Below are 23740 nucleotides of genomic sequence, written 5' to 3'. Positions count from 1 at the left end.
GACCCGTCTCAATCTTGTCTTAACTCCTCACTAATATGTTTCCCTGGGGGACAAGAGGTGTCTTATTACCCATCACTGTGTGTTTGGAGTGGAAAAAGTCCTGTCTCCTCTGTCAGGGCCCCCTAAATCAGGATGACCTAAACCTCTGGGGCCACACAGTAGGAACCTCAGGGGGACTGGAAAGTGATAAATGGCAGGATTTGGGGAGGAGTTATGATGTGCCAGAAATTGAGACAGTGTGTGTTGTTCCGCATGTTGACAGATGATACGAGCCGAGATGGTCGCAGAAGTCAGACTCACCTCAACGTTGTGTGCAGAAAATCCCGCCTGAGACATCTGGAGTCCAAACGCTGTCCCATTCTTACTGGTTCCTGTATAAACAAGTCACTCTTTTACAGTCCTGAACCACTGGAATAGGAAAGAAATTCAGACTGCCAACCACAAACAAAAGCTACATAAGAAGATGTGAAGATTTTTTTTCTTTTTTTTAGATTAAAAATATTACTGTGACAATTTCCTTGAGCCCAAGGTGGCATCTTCAAATTGCTTATTTTATCTAGCCGACAGTCCAAAACCCAGATTATGCAACTCATAATGACAGAAACCAAAGAAAAGCAGCAAATCCAAACTGATGTTTGGCTTCTCATCTGATACATAACTCATAACAAATAACTAATACATCATTGGAAGTGCGACATGTGTTGCAGTGTTTTTCCGACAAACTGACTAATCCATTTATTGCAGATGACCTCCATTAATTTATATCTTATATAGCTTATCTACGGTTATTTTATCTAAGTTTGTTTTATTCCACAGTGAATATCCTTTGGTTGAATGGGAATTTATACTGAAGCACTGAATATGCTTTTAGCTCTTTTAGTTGTTGAAGAGGGATGCAATTCAACTTTTGAATTTATTCCAATTTGTTTTCAGGTGTGTGTTTGACAAATGAATATTCAATTTAATTTTGCTACAAAACCTTCTAAACTGAAGATGCGTTCTCCAAGTGCATCCACAATGTCCTTCAGCGCTGATTCATCTGTCACATTGAAGAAGTGTTTGTCATCTGGGTCACTGGCGATGTACTTTATTTCGTTGAGAAAGGCCTCGGGGTTGATTCCTCGGCGGTTGTAGTATCCGAGGACCTGTTAAGATAAAACAGACTGTCCACTCATACATGAAGTACTTGAGGGTCAACCTCTATAAGTTACCTTAAGCAGATTGACCTCTTTCAGAAGGTTTAACAGGGTTTAGGTTTTCTGCACCAGTGCCAGTATGGTAACCTAACCCAACTGGTTTTTCAACAAATGGCTTTAGAGTTTTTGCTCTGATGCCCACACCCAATGAGGCCACTGGATGAAATCAAGTGTGGCATTAGCTGTACCAGCAGTGGCACAAACCAAAGAACCATGTGGTTTGGAGGAGATCATTTACACCTTTAACTGCACTTCCACTGCTCTCTCCAAGGGCTCCAAGTGTTTTTGGCTGCATTCTTAACTCAGCTCTTGAGAGACTTGCTTTAACTGAACTCCATGAGGTCACCTCACAAATGCTTGTGGTGTTTTAATGCTGCACTGGAAATTTATTAGCCATCAGAAAACTCATAAAGTATAAGGCATTTAACCAAAATGAGTAATAGGTCTAGCAGACTCACAGCAATGGCATAGCGGGTGATGCCGTCCTTCTCGCTGTCCTCAATGGCTTGCTGGAGATCTGCACTGTCATGGGACTCTCCATCGGTTATCACTATCATCACTTTCTTGGCACCACGCCGACCTCCTTGTTTGAAAGCTTGTGAGCTGTGAGAACATATTTGACATGTTCAGGAGAATAAGTTACAGAGTGGATGAGTGGTGAACCAGTGTTGCTCATTTGTGCAAACAGAGATAATGTACCGTGCTACGTTGATGCCAAGAGCCGTGTTGGTCTCCTCCCCACCCCGTTGGTTGATACTGCGCGCTCTTTTCACCACTTGCTCAACAGATTTGTAGTCGCTGAGTTTGAATTCATGGACCACCTTCTCACCATACTGAACGACTCCAACCTATTCACAAACGCAATGAACTTTCATGATAAATAGCAGCTCTTTATTCTTGCATTTATCTACAGTAATTACATAAAAGTTTCTTGTCATGTCAACATGTCACAGCCAAAAATAAAAAAAAATACTTTGCATAAATTAAGGCCTGTATTTCAAATTTATCCATCAACAACACACCTGTATTTGACCTGGTCCAATATAGAACTTCTGAAGAATGTTGATGAGAAAAGCCTGCACTTCATACCAGGGATAGATGGAATTTGAACCGTCCAGAACGATCACTATGTCCATATAGGTCTCACATCCTGAAAACCATTTATAGATGAAACTTAATCGTGTGAGTGCATATGACAAAAACAGGAGGAGGAAATAATCCCCTGCTGTGACTATGAATTGCACATGAATTTTTGCAAAAACAAGAATGATTCTTTAAGGCTTACTCTGAAAGGCAGGCGCAATTGTTCTGGAGAACTTGAAGCTTGCATTGACTCTGGAACATATCCCAGTGCTGTAGTAAGAGCTGCCACACTCATAGGACCATAATGGCCCACAGGCCTGAAACAAAAAAGAGAGCATTTATACAAGCAACATTATCAGCCTCAACATACTACAAAAGGTTTGGTTCATGCTCTCAGAGAACTTCCATAGGGAGAGCTGCAGTATGACAACCGTGTAATTAGAGGGCAATCTTGTGGGTTTGGCTTTTTCCATTTTGACCATTGCATTTTTATTAAATGTGTACTCTGTAGCAACAGACCATTACTGCATGTTATATCTCAAGAAGATTAATCTAATGAATGTTAAACTTGTTCTCACCACAAAGCTGTTGTCTTTAGGATTAGATGCGAGCGTCATACCCAGCCTCATCTTGTCCTTTCGCTCTGACACGTTGGTCAGAGATATCCTTCCTTGAGGGAAAATGAATCTCACTGAGAGGAACTTAGATGCACAGACTCATATATACATAAAAGCATGCACTATCCTTCAGAGACCAAACAGAAGTTCCACCATCTGGGACTTTGGTTTGTTATTGCTGTCTGGGCAGCCAAAGCAGCGTCTACATCCTCAGATCTAAACATTCACTTGACAAAGTCTCACGTGCCTAACTAACCAGGACAACACATGTGCAGCCCTTATGAAGATGCATGCGGTGATACGTGTGGTATAATGCACATGTGGAAGTGTACATAAACCATTTAAAAAATAGTAAAACGTGGAATGATTGGTATGGTACCCACACTTCTGGCTTACACATGCCACCATGATGTTTACTGAGACATGTGCAGAAATGCTCACAGACACTATATACATGCAACACATTTATCTACATGTTGTACAATCATGTTGCTAGGTGAAAAATTGAGTGATGTTTCGTGATACTATACCTAAGTTGAGCTTGGAGCAGCCATTGCCATTGATCCGTCTGTTTAGTGAACATTTATAAACATCCCCTGTCTGGTAAGGGCCATTCATTTCATATGGGGCACCCACTAATAACCTGCAAAAACACAAAATCCTTTAGTTAGAATTATTTTAAACATATCAATATTAAAATGTGTGTTACACAAGCTCTCAGTTGTTATTCATTGTCCTGTAAAGAGTCATCAATCTTGGAGGCCAAAACTGGTGACAGCTTTTAGTAGTCAGTCTTGTCTGGTATCTAATTCTCTGAGGTATACGAGTATAACTGTTAACATCAGTGACCCATGCAAAACACATGGACCTTCACAAAACCTTCAAAATTAAGCTAAGGCTAAGAGTCTACAGCCGTGCTAGTAGCTCTGTGAGTTTGTTATATAAGCTCAACTATATGCTCGGAGTTAAATGCTCACAGCTAGCTTTGCCAGCTTAATGCTAATAAGCTCACGATGTCAAAGGTAACACGATGATGTGGTGTTCCCTCCAGTGTTGTATGTTGGCATGCTAGCATTTGCAGTACCAAATTGAGTTCTGTCATTAATTACGTTATCATTACAATATTTTAAAGGCCTCGGCACATTTAAATAGAACAGCACAACCTGCTGTAAGTGTGAGTAACAATGAACAATGTTTATGACACTAGTTAGCAAAACCCTACTACATTATACCCTTTGCACTGTTTGCACTACATGTACATATATTTATATCTTATTTTTATTTTCTTCTTGTAAATACTTTATTTTTTATTATTACTATTTGTTATTTTCTATTCTTTATGGTGCACAGGAAAGAGAAACAGTCCGGAGTCAAATTCCTTGTATGGTCACATGTACTTGGCAAATAAAGCTGATTCTGATTCTGATTCTATCTCAACTGTGTCCCATCACTAACTATTAAGCTACTACCCACTCTGTTTAGCTGTATAACGAGACCAAACCACGTGGACAGCAAACACCTGAGGTGAACACCATGTAGGATCAGAGACTGTGCCATGCTCAAGTCATGGCAGCAATTGCTTGATGTCTGGTAGCACTTTGGTATTTTACATTATATGAATAATAAGGGAACAAAAGCTGTGCTCATCCTCAGGCCTCTAAGAATATATATACCAATGAAAATGAAAATGTATCAAAAGTTTAAGCACCAAAGACTTTTTGATAAGATTTAATGATCACATATCATTTGCTTTACGTAACAATCATCTTCTCTGCATTCACTTGTCTCTCCTGGCTGATGTTGAATCAAATTAGAGGAATTTGGTGGCCAAATTCCACCATCTTTATATGTCCTCAAAGAGCATTGCTAGAAATTCTGTTCACATGACGTAGTGCTCGTGAGGAGTCAGTCCTGCACTTGACTTCACAGTGGGTTTCCTGTGTGGGGTCAGTGTGGTCTCATAAATGTCACTAAAAGGTTTTAAATGACTTGATCTGATAGATATACATAAAGTTGTCTGGTGTGTTTATTTCAGGACCGATGGATGCCATAAAGACTTGAAGGGAGCTTTAATTTAATGTATGAGAGAAATAAAAAGCCTTTGTATTCTGAGAGTCCTTTAGGGTTTCTTGCTGTATCTTGTGATGTCTGTCTATTTTCACGTGTTATCTTTAGATTAAATGGCTCACTATTTCTACATCTCAGTATTGTACCAGAGTCATGAGGTTCAATGTGCAATTGCCTCAGTTTGTATCGTAACAGAAAACATGACAAAGCCATTAACTCACAATGAACTGCTAGTTGTTAGATTTTGGCAATTTGGAATTGATACTGTTCTCTACAGGAATGTTAAAACCATATTTGCTTTTGCAGCCTTTACATATTTTCTTAAATTTCACAGAAGCTTGCCAGATTCAAGCATTCATTGGCAACTTGTCTCTCTTAAACCAATCGCATTCCTGGAAAAATAAATACAGTAGGTCAACTAGGAATTTCAACAACTGTGCAGTCCAAGTGAAAATCACAGGGAAAGCAGAGGGCAAACGAGCAACTCCCAGTTCAGTGTTGCCCCAAAGGAGAGACACTCGACACCACTTTATAGCAAAAGCAGACCGTGGCCGACCTCCTGCGTGGACTTCGAGGTCAAAGTCTGACAATTAAAGATAGACTGATCTTCAACTGAAGAATTTTTAGGTCAGGCCTGTGATCCCCAGAGTTTCAAAACTGGTCCAAATTCCCAAGAAAACACTTTAGTGTTTAAGTATTTAGGAAAGGCAAGAACTCAGGTACTCAGAACCTCTCCTGTAATTACATCAGCATATCATGACATAACATGGTGTGCATGATTTCCATGCAATCTGTTGCTGTTATTCTGTTGTCGCATTTTGATTTGGATATACTTACAAATTTATTGCCTCATTTCTTTGCACGATCAAAATTTTCTTTGTTTCCAGTAAGCATCCAGTAAATCATCAGGTATTTCATCTTGTAGTAAAAAATACAAATCATACATTCAATACACCACTGTACGGAAAACTTAAACAATATGAAGAGACAAGAAGTCCCTAAAGTACTTCAAAAAATGGAAATTTGAACATCATTTACGTTTTAGATACAGTACTTATATGTATGTGCTTATTTCTGTCTCCTCCCTTCGGTTGTTTTTATTATATTTCTTGTTGTCATGTGGAGTGACTTCTTTATTTATGAATTTCCTTTAGGGCAGCCGTATGTGTGACGTTTGGTATATTCAGGGGGCATGCACAGAAAAGTTAGCACCAGTTATGATTTAACATTTGCCAGCAGCAACTGAGGACAAGAGGAAATGTTGGTCAAACAGTCCATCACGGCACATCAAAGAGCAACTCATATGAAAGTAAGCTTCAGGGTTATTGCTACTGAAGCCAACATTTAAAGTCTTACAGACTCTGGAAGACATTTTCACCACAGTGGATCCTGCAGGGCTTATATTTTCATAGCTATTAATATCTGGTTTATTACTTCAGTTATTGCTATCCCTTGGCAAGAGGAGACACTACAGCTACCTTGATGAAAAGGGACCATTGTTGCCTTTGACTTGGATGCTTGCCTTGGGACCTCCTGAATTTCACCAGAAGCAGTTCAAACAATAACGTTCCAGAGCTCATTAGGGTCAAACGCTAGCCTCAGTGCATTATCACTGTTGAAAAAGTACTGACACTGAAGAAAAAGAACATGATCCAAAATGAATGTGTGGACATTTTCTACCATGGCTACTGGGGAATGCAGGATTTTGGGGTTTGAGGAAGCGCCATCTGCAAGCCGAAGCTGTCATTAATGTGGCAATGTTTTTCATATTTGTAAGAAAGAGATGTATACACTGTGAAACCACATCCCTGCCCCAAACATGAGTGTGCTACTCCAGTGTCAGGCTTGTTCATCACATTCCATCTGTCTGCATTAACAGGACATTTGTTCTTCGTCTAATGTTGCCTTATAAGTCAGAGGAATTGTAATGGTCACATAATCAGTGTTCATTTTGTCTACATCACTCAGGAGTGATTGTCATTGTGCCAAAAAGGCATTTTTTTTTAGCCTGAACACTGAGCAACATTTATTTCATTTTAAGATATATTTTAAGTCATGCTTGCAATGTGAAAGATAATGTTGTTGGTCCATCACTTTATCCCAGACACAAATACTGGAACATTCAGGGTCCCTACAGGATGAATCTTGTTTTTAGTGATTCCCTGATTTTCTTGTCTCACGCCACCAGCAGTTTTCATTTATCCTGTAAACTATCTCAACATGTACAGGATGCTTTTGTGGCTGAAGGACTCAGATGGTGACAATGAGCTGCGACATCTTCAGTTTAAGTTGTTCAAGGATGTTCCATTTTTTAGTCATCTCCCTCTCTTCCGTCCAGCGTAAAAGCTTACAATGTCTAGAAAAGCTTAGATAAATATGTAGAATACAGTAGATCTTATCTCAACATCTATATGTGTTGCTAGAAGGTTTTATACAGATATTCATGGTTGCTAGAGGATGGCTCATAATGACTTTTGTGATCACCTGACTTTCCCAATAATTTAATCACCAAAGGCCTACAGAACTAATGGACAATTAAATTAGTTGAGTCCGAATAAACACAGTAGTGATTAATGACTAATTAGATTGTATATATTTAAAAATGAACATATTAAACCTCAGGGAGACCTTCACAAACCTGCTGGCCATTCTTTAAAGTCTTCTTTTCGCTTATTCTTGACTATAACAGGCATCTGACTCAAACCACTTAAAGCTGATAACACAGACATTGCAATCACACGACTGTGTGTGTTTGTCTTTATGTCTTGTCCATGTGTTGAAAATAAACAGATCAATTTCTGTTTTCCTACCAAGCTCACAAGGTATAAAAACACTTCTTTGCAGCATTTCAGATGAGCTAAATAAAGGGAACACTATTTAAGGTCAGTGGTGAAAGACCTCACAGACTCCCTGCAGTTCTTTGTGGTGTGCAACTCATAACTGAGCTAAGGAGTAAAGGTCAGGTCTCCATTGAGAAGACCTGGTGCAACTGTAGAAAAATAAACAGTGGAAATTGAAATTGGGAGGCGTCTGTGGAGTATGCGGGTCCATGTATCCCATCAGGTTTGAAGAGTCTTTGCTGTTTGCAAATTGGAGGTGATGTGGCCTCTTCTTAGCTCCCCAAAGAGTGTCTGCTCTGGCATAGTGTTTAGAACACCATAATGCTCAGTAGACATGTGAGGAAATGGCACATTCTTGACACGGTGACCTTTCCTCAACTTGGTGCCTCCATCAGCAGTCATGGACAGAAACTGTCAACGATCCTGACAAAGATGTCTCAACTTCGTGATGTGTATGAAATCAAAAATAGTGAAACAAAAGGCACATATTTGGCTAAGGAAAAAAAAATGGAAGAATTTCTCAGATAGGTTTTCTTTTCTTTTCTTACACATACTGCAAATTTATCAGATACATGAAGGCTCTTGCAAAATAACTCCAGTCACACTATATTCAGCAAACACTACCTTCTACTTCTACGACAACAATATCCTGCGGGATCAATAAAGTTCTCATCGTATCTCTTCTAAATTTGGTGCTCAAAGAAAACCTTCTGAACTTAGCTGCATGTCTGCCTTGCGTCAGGTTTGGGTCATAAAAATCTTTTCTTACTTTCCAGCTGTGATCCTGTTCCTATCCAAACACAGAGCCGAGGGCTCTGAAAAATCAGACAACTCTGGAAAAGTTGACAGTGCTGCAGCCTCATACAGACACTCAGGCAACATCAATAACTGTAACAATGTGAAATCTCTTAAACACTCAGTTGAGATGAAACTGCCTGACTGGAAAGTGGGAGATTAGAAAATTAAAATGCTTAAATGACCAGGGACAATCTACACTGTCTCTGGCCATTTAAGCATTTTAACTTTCTAATCTCCCACTTTCTTATTATGTGTAAACATAGTGAATGTAAGCAGCCTCAGATTAACACAGAGAATCAGCAGAAATGTCCTGGTGAAGTGTTAGTAAACTTAGTAAACACATGGTCTAAACTGCAGAGATCATTGCCTTGTCAATGCATTCATCTCACTCTTGGAAATGAGCGACGTGTGGACTTAAAGTCCCAGATTTCCAGATTCAAGAGGAAAGCATCACTGCGCTGGTACCAGTGATGGAAAACAACTGAATAAAGTGTGTTAGCTCTGAAGTCAAGTTAGTTGAGTTAAGTTAAGTGCAGTTTTTGAGTATTTCCATTGTATCCTACTTTTACTTCAGTACAGTGAATTCCTGTAAATTTCACTTAACAGATTTATTTATCAGCCATAGTTGCTCCTTTCTTTCCAGATTAACATTTTACTTCTGAATGAAACATATAATTGAATCATAAAATAAGATCCAATAGCAAAAGTTTTAACTAGTCTGTTGCAGGCTTCATTTTAGCCTTTGTCTTGGTTCAGAAACTGATATTCATTGAAATGTTCAGTCTCACCTTGACCCATTGCATCTGTAGATTGATTCCATATCCCATATGTTATGATCTACTAAAGTTAGGCACAAAATGCAATGAATAAATACCCACTTAAGTTATCTTTGGTACCATCTTGACCATGGGCCTGTTAAAAGATTAGCATTTGTCCAGTGTTACTGTAGGTTTAAAAATTTACTTAAGATAGGCATGTGAATACTTCTTCTAAAACTGTCAAATTAAGATTGGATGCTCAAGTCCTTCAACCAATCGACCACTGACTGAAATTATCCTACGAGGCAACATCTTTGGTGGATGTGGAAGAAACCAAGTCAGATCTTTCAGGAAATTGAGCACCTAATTTTTTAATCATTTTAATGATCCTTTTACACTCAATAACCCTTTGTTTTCACATCTCCCTCAGATCCTGTGACATTGCTTGGTCCAGCTGAGAACTGTCAGACTACACACTCACACACAAATATACAGTTTTGTTTGAGTTTGCGCACGCAGCTGTGCGTTCACACACCCACACCTACGCACACTGCTGCACTGACTAAACAGTCGTTCTAAAACTGAACTCTCATGTGTCACTCGATGACAAACTTGTCTGCCAGAGAGACAGACAAGTCCTAACCGAGTGTGAGACTGTGTGGGTTAGAGCTGCAAGACAGTTTACTAAAGGTATAATGCTCAAACAATGCTTGATGACATTGTTAAGATTTATATAAAAACAGGAGGCATAAAAGAAATGTTTTCTTTTCTGGTATAAATTATAAGACTTGCCACAACATTACTGCCCTTCCACGCTACAGTTTTACTGCTTATGAATAAAGACCCTTTTATACAAGGTGTATGAACACCTAATAAAGATGCCAAAACCATAATCCCAATAGCTCCGTTTGGCTGCATGGTGTTTGCAGTCGCACTATTCTTACACTGCATATGTTTTCACCTCGTTCTCAGATATTTAATGTGAGTCGAGGCGCTGTTCTCTGGTCACCTTTATTCCACACAAATTGGCCTCCTCAGACACAGCTGGCCAACAGTTTCTCAGAATGGTAAAGAGGTTTGATTTTATATCGTAATCAGCAGTGTTGCTGACGTGTTTCCAGTGGCAGAGTAAGACTTTGATTAACTACTTGCTAGTTTGTGTGTCACGTCGTTCTCCAAACACGAGTGCACGCTCTTAATTCTGAACAATACCTATTTTATATTTTCATTATTGTCAAAAAATCTGAAGAAAAGGCAATGTGTCGATCTCGTAACACTTTCTGTTTTACCAACTGTGTGTGGTTTCTACTGAGGACTGTTGTTAAAGAAAGCTTTGGGAACTATTTTTAGCTGTTAATTAATTCCAATTTAGTGTGTTAGTGAGGATTTACAACTGTGTGACTGTGTGTCTTGGATCGACTCACTCACTACACTCACATGACTCATTGTTGTGTATTTAATAACATTTGGACAACTGTGGAGGTCTTTGGCACAGATGAATAAGTCATATCAGGCTTTGGCTTCACAAGCATTGTTAGCAGGATCAATTAATTGTTGGTTGTCGTCTTTCCATAAGCTTTGTTGACAACAAAGAAAAGCCTGACCTCTTAACCATAAGACAACCCTTCACATAGCTAAGAACCAACTAAAATGCCATCACTTTTTCAAAAATGTTTCACTGTCATAGTTTCAAACTCAGACTGGGTCTCCAGATATAAATACACAATTGGATCTCAATCATACTGGAGCGTTTTTGACTTTGTGGTTTCTAACATGCAGTGTGGTCTGCTCTGTTTTATCAGCCAGCAGAAGATGATGATTTCACTGCCAAGTGCAACATTCTAAAGCTTCTTTACGTGAATACAATACTGTGTCTCTTTTCACTCACCCACACCCCTTAGCCTGCCTGAGGGCGACAGAGGTGGATAACTTGCCAAGAGGAGCAGTAAAAACAATTGGCATGGGACAGTAAGCCCAGTATGATATTTAATGCATGTCCAACACTGGTCCCATTATGTTGGCAGAGCAAAATTCTTTGAAGGACATAGTGACCAATAAATTCTTAATGATGCCATAACCTCATTCTACCACAATGTCATGGAAACAGTAATTGGATCAAATAGATTAGATACAATCAACTCAACACTGATGTGTTTAATTTCAAAGATGTTTGAAATGTTTTATTGTAAAGTGATGTATTGGACTATAACATAAACAACAAAATAGGAAGCTTGCCATTGCCTTCCAAAATGACTTTTGTTTTCTCAAATATCACTCCTACAATTAAGGTCTGATGTTTCTTTCTAAATAGTTTGATAATCACAAGCTGACACTTGGTTTGCCCAGTAGAGTCATCAGGTTAATTTATGATTAGGTTTTGAACAGTGTGAGACAATGCTGGATACAATTCAAAGAGTCTAATCTGAGTCCTGATCGAGATATTTGACGGTTCAGATTCAATTCAGATTGTCATGAGGGAGGAATTTAGTGCAGGAGCAACAGTTTGATCTTTCTTCAAGAAGGTCACAGTAGAAATACAGCATTCACAAAGTACCAGCTTGTACTTGTTTATGTTTGAACAGCAAATGCAGTGCTTTTGCATATGATGTTCATGTGTCAATGTTTTTTTTTTTTTTTGTCTGAAAACATCTATGCAGTGTTCCTATTGAAATAAACAAGGTATTTTAATTAACTTTACAACAAGGTCAGTTGGTGGAAGAAGACAGGATGGGAACCATGGTCAGAGGTTGATGTCAGGAGCACTATGCAGTGAACCATCCACCCTGCCGTGCAACGCTACTTACAGCGCACAACCATTAATGCACGCAGTGGCTCAAGAAGTTGCAACAAAGGTTGTTGCATTTAATCAAACGCTATCATTTTTCTGGTGAAGCCAGTGACGTCAGAGAGGAAAAAGACATACAATTAAAATATTTATAAAGAGAACTAATGATTTACACACACCACACACACACACACACACACACACACAGAAGCATAACTGGAACTCAGCATGGTGTTTACGCAATGCTTGCAAGCAGACGCTTTGGGGAAGCCAAAAACTAATTTTGGCCACCACACGGTGCCAGTTGGCCTAATAATAGCGTGCATCAGGATTCAGTCTGCTGCTATGAGGTAATATGATGAATGTGAGGTATCCAGCTTAGGACTACAGTTTGTTTTGTTAGCACGGATTAATGGGAGGAAACTCTGCACACCACAGGAGAGGTACAGTAGATGACTATCTTTCTGGGGGAAAAAACATCTCGCTGCCAAGTCAGACAGTCTGTCAGCACTGTGTGTTTTACACTCATAATGTCCTTGACCTCTTAATCTCAGCCACAGATCACCAAAGGTAATTTCTCTTAGTTTTACAGAACCAAGCGATATACATCACAATAAGAGATACTGTTATTTTATATAATAAAATGTGAGTGATTAAAGTGTAATTGTGTCCAGTGAATAACTCACTACGCTTGTTGAAGTTGTTGTGATGGTTTGTGATATCAGATAGCACAAAAACTTCACTTATTTTGACCGTCATCAGTGGTTAGAATGCTCACTGTGAGAGATTTTCAAAACAATGGTTTGATTTTAAAGAACACAACATTTGCCAAATTATATGATAAGATATGATGATTTTCCATAGCAGCAGTCTGTATATCATATAAATCCCTTACCACTTTTCTCCTCCAGCAGCAATGTGTTGCTGAACAGTGTATCCAAACTGGGCTTGCTTGGGGCCTTTGATGATCCTGGGTTTCTGTGTGTCGATGTTGAAGCAGTCGTGGAATCCTTGAAAAAGAAAAGATCATTTTCATCAGCCAAATAAGAGCTTCTATGTTCTGTCATTGATGATTTCAGTGCCTATAGCATCTGTAGGACTTGTTTTCAGTGTAGTAGTTTCATGGATGCCTCTGCTGAAGGAAACATTTACATTAACATTGATCAGACCTCAACATCTGGCCTAAGTGCAACAAACAGCTGCAAACGATCCTTACTCATCCTTCAAATAAACCCTACCCTGTCTAGTGTCTCTTTCTTCACTTGCTTCAGTCTCGTCACAGACTCCCCTCACAAGGAAACAAACACTGACTGAACATGTGTGGCAGAGCAGCTGAGCTGTCTGTCACATTTGACTGACATTCTTTCATCATACATTTGCAAAGCCGGAGGAGTTTTGGTTAAGCTTTGTTGTATCAGCATGACCACATGCACGACCAATGTTTTACTTCCATAAGAACAGGCACCAGGCACAGACACACCACATCACAACATGTGAAGCTAAAGTCAAAGATGAAAAATGTGTGATTTACATTTCAGCGGCTGGGGAAAATCCATATGACAAAACTGCAAAAACTCGCACCATGTAAGTACCTAATATGTTGTAACTGCAAGAGACTCAGCAAGGAGTTTTGTTTTGATATTGTTGTTAATGGATGGCGAAGTGTGACCTGACAAGTAGCAAGAGGGTAAGAAGAAAAAGCTGCTATGGGACCTGATCAAAGCAGGTCTGTTTTCCCAGTTGTGTACTTAAATTTCTCCCACATTTTTAGTTGGCTTACCAGGTGGCAAAAAAAAGAGCAGTGAAGTGTCTGTTCTCAATTAAAATACCAGTCAGGTGAGGTATTTTTCTGATTTTTCATGTCCCCAAGTTGCTAATCATGGCTAATTAGTGATGACAGCAATGGTGGTTCTCTGCGAAGACATGGATGTGATGAGATTTTCCTTTTGGCAGATGAGAAGGGAAAAAAACGCAAGCGTCTACCACTCTGACTTCCTCTCAATCCATCTCCCTCCATCCATCTGTCTTCTACTTCAGCTCCCTCTGATCTCAGTTTCACCAGTTGCCAGACCTATCGTAAGTGTGTCTGTCGATTGGTGTTACCCCGCTGATGTTTCAGCCATCGTGTGGTCAATGATCATGCTGACCTTCACGCTAGAACTCACTGATACTCCAAATCCCCAAATACACCAACCCAAAGCAGAAACTATTACATTTCAGAGCCAAAGAATTGGATGAAGAAAACAATGGTGGAGGGAACATGAAGCAGATCTCGTGTTAAATGACACACAGTTCACTTTGTAGGAGTTCAAGAGTTCTTAAAAGTAAAGCGTTTTCTCACAGTTTAAGCTGCACTGCTGAGAAAGAAAGTATAAATACTTTTGCCTTTTAACTACCACCAACTTCCCTCCCCACTTCTTACATCTCTGCGGCTCTTGTCCACACACTGTTGGTCTTATTCAGTCTCTCATGCTAAATGACCCCAATTCACAGCTCAAACCCCTTCTGTGAGGCTCTGGGTTCACATCAAGTTAAGTGAGCCTGTATTCCCTGCAAGAAGAAATAACAAGGTGAAGGAATGCTCAACAAAGTTCACTGTTTATTTATTGCGGGTTACTGCAAAATTCACATTTTGAACCTCTAAACCGGGTATTGTTGCTATGTTATCCAGTAACAATATTAATTATGAGTGTAGCATCTGTTTTCACTTTTATCCCAATGATACTCATCTGCATTGCCAGGATAAATCAAAAAGCTCAAGTTGCCCACATTACATAACTGTCTGGTTGATGTGAAGGACTTAATGTCCCAAAGCTTACCAGATGTAACAATATGAACCAGTCTGCCATTAGGAAAACTACAGCTGAGTCTTTCACACACACCTCACCAGGAGCTGCTTGCTGTTCTTGGCTATCTGGGAAAAAAATAACTATTAAAGTTGGCCAACGTCAGCTAGATGGAGACATAAACAAACCAACATCATGACGGATGAAGTAAGACAAAATTAACAGCATACATTTTATTGTTAATATTTTCTCGAGGTTACAGATTTCACATTTGATTCTATGTTTTCAAAAATTACACAGATATATTTTTAGTTTCTGGACTATTCAACGTTGATGTGTTGGTTTGGAGCTGCGTCAAATACTTAACATTACTGTGTAGCAGTTGTGGTTGCTTCCATAGCACAAGTCACAAGCAAGCTGTTGCTTCGAAGGTCCCTTGGGATGCTAGTATACTTCATCAGAACTGCTCGTCAGCTGCTGAAACACCTCATCACTTTATGAGGGTGAATTTGGGTGTTGGAGAGACTGCATCCAGCAACCTCTGTAACCTTCTGAAGACAGCGATTCGATGCTCGCATCGACTTTTTGCAGTCATTCGCCAGCTGTGCCGAAGTGAGGAGGTAAACAGGATTTGAACTTCTCTCTCAAGCTCTCTTTTCTCATTTGTTACTCAACTCTTTGTGTTATTGCAAGCACAAATGTGTTCAGCCGAGTAGCTATGAACCCCTCTCAGTAGGATGTCTGAAAACGTGCAACGTTAACAACATATTTTCACTACTGTTGTCATCTCCTCTTTGATGGCCTGCTTTTCAACCCGCCGTCAAATGTTAAATACTTTTATCTTTTGACATGATCAGACCACAGGTTGTACGGACGAAATCTTTTCTAGCTCAACTTGTGACTGATCTGTAAACTCACCAGAAGCTCGGGTTCTGAACTACTTCCCCTCCAGTCTCTCCTTTTTCCTTTGGTCTTTACACATTTATGAAGCACATTCATAAAGACACGCATATATATATTTCACTGAAGTTGAAACATTTTGAACTCAGGCCTTTGTATCAGTTTGCCCCGTGAATGTGCATCCCATCCCAATCTTAGCACCGAATAGCAAAGTAAACATGCTGCCTCTAAAATTCATCTTCATCTGCACAACAACAACTGCAGAGCGAAGTTTACCAATCTGAAGGGTCAAAGCAGAAGATAATGGAGTAATATGACATTACAACAGTGGTTAAATCCTGTTTTACTCCAAAAGAAATGACACAGAAATTTGTCACAGAAATATGACATTACTGTTTAGAAGAAAAGGCAAGCTCAGAATGAAATACAGTACTGTAGTAAAACAGGGCACAGCTGTAGCTCAGCTCTTTTTATCTGTTTTTTTCTCAGCTTTTTATCCGTTTCACAGCAGATGAGATTTATTTGTTTGTCTGTGCAGTTGTTTGCGCTTTGAAATGTTCCATACTGAGCAGCTGTTCTCCTTGAAGAAAAATGTTCTCTCATCGAAAAAGTGAAGTTGGCTTCATTCCTTAGATACGGAGTATTTAGGAGTGTTAATGGGTTGTCTAAACATATGTCGAACCAAATATCTACTCCTGCTGTTCCTCAGATAATGTCTAAACTGGAAACTGAAACTGAAGGTGTGGAGACTGCAGACCACCACCACCGCTAAAACTTTAGCACAGGACAATATGTGTAGGGAATGACATCCACAGAGTGAATAATTCATTCATATCTCCCATCTGTTGAGTGACTGTTGGTATATCACACCTCGACTGGCATAACTATAGACCACTTGTTCTGGTTCATGAAAATAAATGACCATGTCTGCAGACTCTTCATGTAAATATTGACACATTCTCCACATTGCTCATTTCCTTTCAAATGAATGGTGCACATGTTTCAGCTGGTCTTTGATCCCAACAGCAAACATCCTCCAAAAGTTTCTGTTTATCTCGAAACATAAAAGGGGTGACTGAAAATAGACTGTGGGGAACAGAAAGGTGTGTGAAAAATAAATAACAATCAGTAGGTAATTCATGACATTGTAGTGCAGCTAAAGTCATTTTCCAAATGAAGGGCAGTGGGCTGTATCATTTTGAAGTCTCTCCAACATTGTTCGACTGTAGCACATAAACGCTGGCAGTTCTGGTAGCACCGGGAGAACTTCAAACAGTGAAAATAAATGTACCATGACGCAATCACAAATAGGCTGAAATCTGATCAAGAAACGAACGATAACTAAGGGAAAAGCGTCAGGGTAAAGACATGAGAACGGAGGTGTTCTATTTTCCATTTCATGCTACTAATGTGGCAGCTTAATATTCCCAGTAATATCAGCTGCTTCTAATGCAAGTTTAGAGTCTAGCTGGGTTTCCTGTGTACCGGTTTCAGCGCCCAGATAAATAAACCTCAGTCCGGTGGCTGCCGGTGTGACCCACATCACTCTGCTGCTGCCTTTGGAACACCACCAAGCTGCAGGAGCTCCACCACAGAGCCACTGACATAGAGCAGCCATGTGCTGTGCAAACGCTTGGCTTAGAGACGCCCTCATATCATGCATGATGTCGTTCAGTGATGTAGCACGGTGTAATATCGTTTAGGATTTATGGAAACATATGGTACGCCATGATGTTTCCTCTTTTTTTCTCCAATCAGTTCTGGTATTTGATATTTCTGGTGTTATGACAGTATCTGACTGGTGTTATGGGACTGGTAGCATTTTAGCAAATATGTGCAGACAGCAGAGTCTGCACATAAAATAAATCTTTAAAGCAACAGAATGTAGTATTTTTCCATCGATCCATTCTGGGCTTCCAGTACGTTTTTTTCCCTGGAAAAATACTTCATGGTTGACAATATACTTTCAAACATTTTGGCACTTTATGTCACTATTACGCCAATGAAAATAGTCAGGGAGGCATGGGGTATCCAAAACCAGATGTTACTAATATACAATAGCCAGCTGGGCACTGCTTAACAAGCTACTAAATTCTGAGCCAAAAAGGCCTGCCAGGGATTCAAGCCAAGCCTCCTGGGCAGGACAAGACAGGATGAGCAACACCAGCTATCACACACTGTCATACATATGCATAGAGTGCGAAAGTGAAATAACATTATGTGGACTTACTCAGTGGTAGCGCATTAATTGAATCCAGTGTAACACAAACTAGTGGCAACACTAAAAGGAAGCCACTCTTGATGAATGAGCAGTTATTTTTGAAACAATCTGACAGTAATTCATTGTGATGAGACACTCTAATATTAACTACTCCCATGATATCGGTTGCTACCAACATATTTATTCTCAGTTAAAGAACCCACTTTTAAAAATAGGATCTGGATACAGAAGGAACCAAAAGTCAGTGCAGCATAAGGAAATAAGGGAATCCCTGATTAGCATTCTCACCGAACTATAATCATCTGAATCCAGGACCAGTTGCAATCAATCAAGATATCGTACAAAGAAAACAACATGTGAAAGAAAACCTACTTGCAAATTTGCTGGCAGATGTACAGTAAATACTTTGGATCACTGGAGGTCTCAGGAGGGTTTTCAAACTTGGAAAAACTTTAGTAAAAGGAATAAAGACTGAAATTACTGTGGAATTTGCTCGTTTTATTCACAGTTCTATTCAGTTCATGCAACAAGACACTTCACACAAAGCACGAGTCAGTTATTTAACGCACAAATAAACATCTGTAGAAATCGGTGTATAAAGTGAAGGAGGTCACAGCAACCAATCAAAAATCATCCAACTCAAACAATTTGAGCCTTTTAGCCATTGCGTCTGTTTTATGGTAATTTAAAATTTGGTTCTGCCTCACTCATCTCATCAACCACAGCAGGATGCTTGTTCAATGAAAAAGACTACCTTTCCGTCAGCGCCAATTGTTTCAGCAAATGCCCCAAAACAACATTTATGCTCAAGTGACAAAGACCTCTGTTGAGTCTATTGATGGCAAAGAGGTTCATTAGGAGACACCATAAATAAGAAACAAAGTCTGCATAGGGAAGCAGTTGGGGTGATTGGAAATGTCAAAAAAACTTTGGACTCTAAGATGAAAGATCACGTTTTATTTCCTGTATCCTATTGACAGTCAACTTTGGTTTCTTGAAATCACCACCAACCAAGGAACACAAACGTTTTCATAACCTTGACTAAGCACTTATTTTAACCCAAACCATGAGCTTTCCCTAACACTGACCAATTGTTTCTGTGCTTAAAACCCAACTAAACCTAAACCACGGCCCTTTTTCATAAAGCTGGTTTCAAAAGTGATTCTGAGCCATGTTGGAAAGCTACAACTAAGGGTTATCAGAAAACACTAGTGTGAGTTTTACCTATTTTGTGCACCAAAATTTGCAACTAGTTGGTGTAGGCAGCTTCAGAGTCATATATTTTTATCAGAAGTTGGTGGAAATCAAAACAGGCCTACAAAGACAGCGAATACTGAAGATACATTGATCAGGGGGAAGAATAATTACTTAATTACTACCAATAGTGCCCCATGTTAACCATAGCAACTGTATAAAGTGATATGGTATGAATAAGGACTGTCAGCTTGTTCTGGAGGTCCTTTGGCTACTTGAGGCCAAAACTTACATGTGCAACTTAAATGTATTGTATGTAATTTAGCTACCACTAAATCAAGTAATATTAATGTAACTATAAGGCAGGTAGGTGACAATATGGCACATATAAAGTGTGTTACGACATTTAAAACTTCATGCTACAACATTTAAAACTTCATGCTACGGTATTAGTTAACTCAGTGGTGAATCAGAGCTAAACATGAGTTATAGAAAAAGATTTTCAGCAGATGATGATGATGATTCCTTTGGGAAGTGGCCATGATATAATTGCTATCATGCACTGTGTGGTTTACCCAGTAAGAAAATAATGGCCTTGGTCTGTTGTTTATTACTATCAGGACACCTCACAGGATGTTACTGTCTTGGTACTCCAGGCAGAATTTGACACTAGATCTTAATTTTGCCATAATGGAACATACATTTTATAGTTTCCAGGACCTCCAGCAATAGCTGTTTTTTCTCAGTATGTCAGTAATCAGTTAGTATTATGAGTGAACGTACTGGATCAGAACAGAAGCTGAAGCACTTCACTGAGTGGTCACGCTGAACATGTGGCAAAAGGAAGAAATTCAAAGCTCACATGAGTTGACGTGTTGGAGTAGTGTTTATGAGGAAATGTGCCTTAAGAGGACAAATCAAACCAAACTATGTTCTTTCAGTGGAAAAATGGTTATTTATTTTGAAGTGGATGCATACGGATGTGTTGATTCAATAATGAAATGGCACCTGCTGCCTCCATCTGGCACAGATGTGTGATCTACTTCCATAGAAAAAGGCCCTTCTCAAAGTTATCTGGAAAGGCTCACTGGTCCAAAAGTCCCTGCATTCCACAAACAATCAGACTAAAATGCAGCCTCCTTCTTTTGTACTTGCCAAAACATCCCACACCACAGCCAGCATCAAGTCTTTCTCCGCAGACTCCAGCTACAAGGTCAGTGTCTCTCTCACGGTGGCATCAGTCCAAAGCTTGGCTCCAACAAATTTCAAAATCAAATATTTATAATGAAGGTTTCCTCTGCTCCACTCCCTACTTTGCTACTTTTTTACCAAATGTCTAAATCATTAATGATTTTTTTTTCTTCTCAAAAAATTCCAGTCTTGTAGACCTTTAAGTTTCATCTTCTTCAATATAACTTCAGGGTGGTGCAGCATAACCAAAAAGGAGAGAACAACTCTGCTAAAAGTGGAAAAAAAACACAACTTGATGTTTGTACAGCCACGGTGACAGCATGCACACTATTTTATGGAAGCACTGGTCAGTGCACAGTGTATTTAAACAATGTGGTTACACAGTATACTGACCATATAGAGATTTCTACTGTATGCGTTGCTTAAAGTTCCACTGCTTATTCAAACAGTGCAGGAGGGCTGATCAGCTTTACTCAAACTCATAGCATTTGTATATTTGTTTATATGACTGACTTTTGCTCACTCTCGGCCTCCCTTTATCTTGCGCCTCGACTAGACATGTTGCTGCTCTAGTGATTTCACTGGTAATTGACCACAGATTTGGCTGAGCACTAACATCTCTCCCTTAGCTGTAAAAAGATAGCACTAACTTTCATGTGAGAGAACATGCCTGCTTCTGATGAGACGCAGAGCACCTCAGTAGACGTGAGGGGGTGCAACGCAGCGTTGGTTAAAACCGCTGGGCTCTGCCTTCCTGTCTCTGATGGCGGGTCAAGCCGTCACATTATGATGTCATTCCCACAGATTTAAGATATTCAGATATTGCAGTTCCTTCACACACAGAGTATTTGTGCACGTTTGGATCTTCGGTGAGGTTGGAAAATAATCTTAAAATACTAAGAAAAAAGTTATCTCATGTGGCTTTTTAAAAACCTTTAAAAGCAACAGTCTCAAAGTTTCCACTTGCTGTCGGAATGGGTCAAAGTATAACTAACAATTATGGTGCCGTTATTATACTGCAAAGCCACATGCAGAAAGAAAGGTCAGATTCATACATGACAGCATAACACAAACAGGATGCACACGCACACACACACACACACACGCACATACAGAAACAATAACACACACATAAACACCACTTCACTCACCTAACTGCTGGCTGCAGATCCAGAGCAGGAGGAAGCAGTAGTACTCCATATGTTTGCCTGTGCAAGCGTGCATGTGTTTGTGTGTATGTGTGTGTGTGTGTGTGAGTGAGTGAGTGAGTGATGCCTGCTGCTGCGAGTGTGTTGTGTGGTGGGCTGAGGCAAAGAGAGCCAGTGGCAGGCACAGTTAAAGATCCCACTCTGACTAACTCTGGTCTAAGTTAAAGTGCTGCCTATATCTGGGGGAAGTAGGAGGGGACTGTAGAAGAAGAAGACGAAGACGAAGAAAGAGGAGGTCCACTCTGACACAGCGGGCAGGAATACTCTGTGTCACACACTCATTCAGCTCAGTCAGTCTGAGTGGCTCATCTTTTGAAAGAGTAGTGGATGCTTCTGTGATGGATGCTTATGACGATGTGAGGCGCTGAGCTGTTCTGGTGTGAAGGGATTAAAACTCAGACCTCTCACTGAAAGATTAAAACGTGTTGTTGATGTGAGACAATATCAGTATCTGACCAAAGGTGAAATATGGTCACAATCTGCCCTTCTGTTGCTGGGTTATGGTGTTGATTAATGAACAGAAAACACGATGATGTCACAGTGAAGTTGACCTTTCACCTTCACTTCCTCATTTCATCCAATTAATATTCAATTTTTGTGAAAGTTTGTCTCAACTTAACTTTTGACCGCTTGAATCCTCAAGTCCAAGTGGATGCACAGGCAATCAAATCATTTACTTTCCTGAAGCTCCGAAGATGGCAGAGCGTCTGCTGATTGAGAATGAAATTGCCAACAGCTGAAAGGCATGGAGGGCAACACAAGGCACACACAGGCAGATGCAAGACACGACACAATACTGTCCCTAAGATATTTCAACAAGAAAATCTAAAGAAATGTACAGCAGTTTAGTTACGCTGCCAAAACCTTTTCCCATTACATGCCTGAAACGCCTTCTGTCAGAGTCAAGCTACTCACCACAAATACTATCATCATGGCACAACCGCAAACTAACCAGTGTATTAACAGTGGAACGCAAATGTGGGGTTTGTATGTTACCTCATACCCTTGCAGTTCAACCATCCAGTCCTAACTACTGAATGTATAATGATCCCACTTACGTAACAAGACATAGTTAGTGTACATTAGCCGTCCTGAAATCCATTTGTGGTCATCTGGTAGATCTTCAGTTCACCACTTAACCACTGTGTTTCACTTAAATGCCATCTTTTTGTTCCATGGGCCTCGCTTTCACTTTGGTTTGGAAAATAATTTTTAAAATCATTTAGATAAAATACATCAGCACCTGGGCGATCAAACACTGACACACAGAGACCTCATTTGTTTAATTGGCTAAACCATTTTGTTTGTGCTGCAGCAATATTAATAATACAAGAAGAAAACTATTACTACTGTTAATACTAGCTGTGGTACTACTGCTGTTATTGTTAATCTATTTCATCGACATATTCACTCACGGGTTCTTCTGTTCTGTAAGGAATGTTGTGTGCTGCTGTCTACAAGTATTGTGAAAGGTGGTACTTTAATTATATACTTATACATTATTTCAAATTGTGTTGAACTTTGATTGTTTTCTGAGTGTTTTCCTACTTGCAGACTTGTCGACTAGTTTACACTTTCTGTTTAAAAATCAGAGAATTAGTCGTTAAAAACAGCCTTACTCCACATGAGTGCTAATGTTGCTGCTGTAACGGCTGAACGTGTAAATAAGCAACCATTTGCTAATAAGTTTGCAAAGATTATATCTTCACAATGAGATCCATAATCAGTTGGCAACATAAAGCCCCAGTTTAGCTATCATTATTCTGGTCTTAACGCTGATGACGCTTGCATGAGTAACTGAGCAGACAAACGGTCAAACAGCCCATGTGAGACTGTGAAGTGCCTGTGAAGCTCATCACTGAGATTATCCATAAAGCGTTTGTCAAATCACCAGATCTGATATCAATGCTTTGAACAGCTGCCTATCTGAAAATCTCTCAAACTGACAAATATACAGTTTTGACTCCAACAGACGCTTCCTCTTGGTTTGCAATCACAACCGCTTTTTTCTTTTCAACACAGAACAACCACTGATCACACAAGTCAATGTTTGTGCTCAAATGACTCGGGATAACTGAACCTTCAAAAAGAAGAAA

At 39.7% G+C, this 23740-nt stretch overlaps 1 protein-coding gene across 1 annotated transcript in view; it reads right to left on the bottom strand.

Moving 5' to 3' along the window:
* itga11a (integrin, alpha 11a) overlaps window positions 1-21801 on the bottom strand; it is a 45305-nt gene extending 23504 nt beyond the window's left edge. Inside the window, exons 1-10 of the mRNA XM_046393420.1 lie at window positions 21588-21801; window positions 13040-13154; window positions 3427-3539; window positions 2858-2949; window positions 2482-2596; window positions 2219-2346; window positions 1896-2044; window positions 1655-1799; window positions 980-1145; window positions 301-371 (exon numbers count right to left, since the gene is read on the bottom strand). Of these exons, the coding sequence (XP_046249376.1) occupies window positions 301-371; window positions 980-1145; window positions 1655-1799; window positions 1896-2044; window positions 2219-2346; window positions 2482-2596; window positions 2858-2949; window positions 3427-3539; window positions 13040-13154; window positions 21588-21660 (1167 nt within the window). The 5' untranslated portion in view covers window positions 21661-21801. The remainder of the gene's footprint in view (window positions 1-300; window positions 372-979; window positions 1146-1654; window positions 1800-1895; window positions 2045-2218; window positions 2347-2481; window positions 2597-2857; window positions 2950-3426; window positions 3540-13039; window positions 13155-21587) is intronic.
* Between the last annotated feature and the right edge of the window lie 1939 nt (window positions 21802-23740).

Source organism: Scatophagus argus, chromosome 1 (genome assembly GCF_020382885.2).
Source record: "Scatophagus argus isolate fScaArg1 chromosome 1, fScaArg1.pri, whole genome shotgun sequence".
NCBI classification, from domain to species: Eukaryota; Metazoa; Chordata; class Actinopteri; family Scatophagidae; genus Scatophagus; species Scatophagus argus.
The sequence above is the reverse complement of the archived record's forward strand: the minus strand, read 5'-3'. Positions and strand labels throughout refer to the sequence as shown.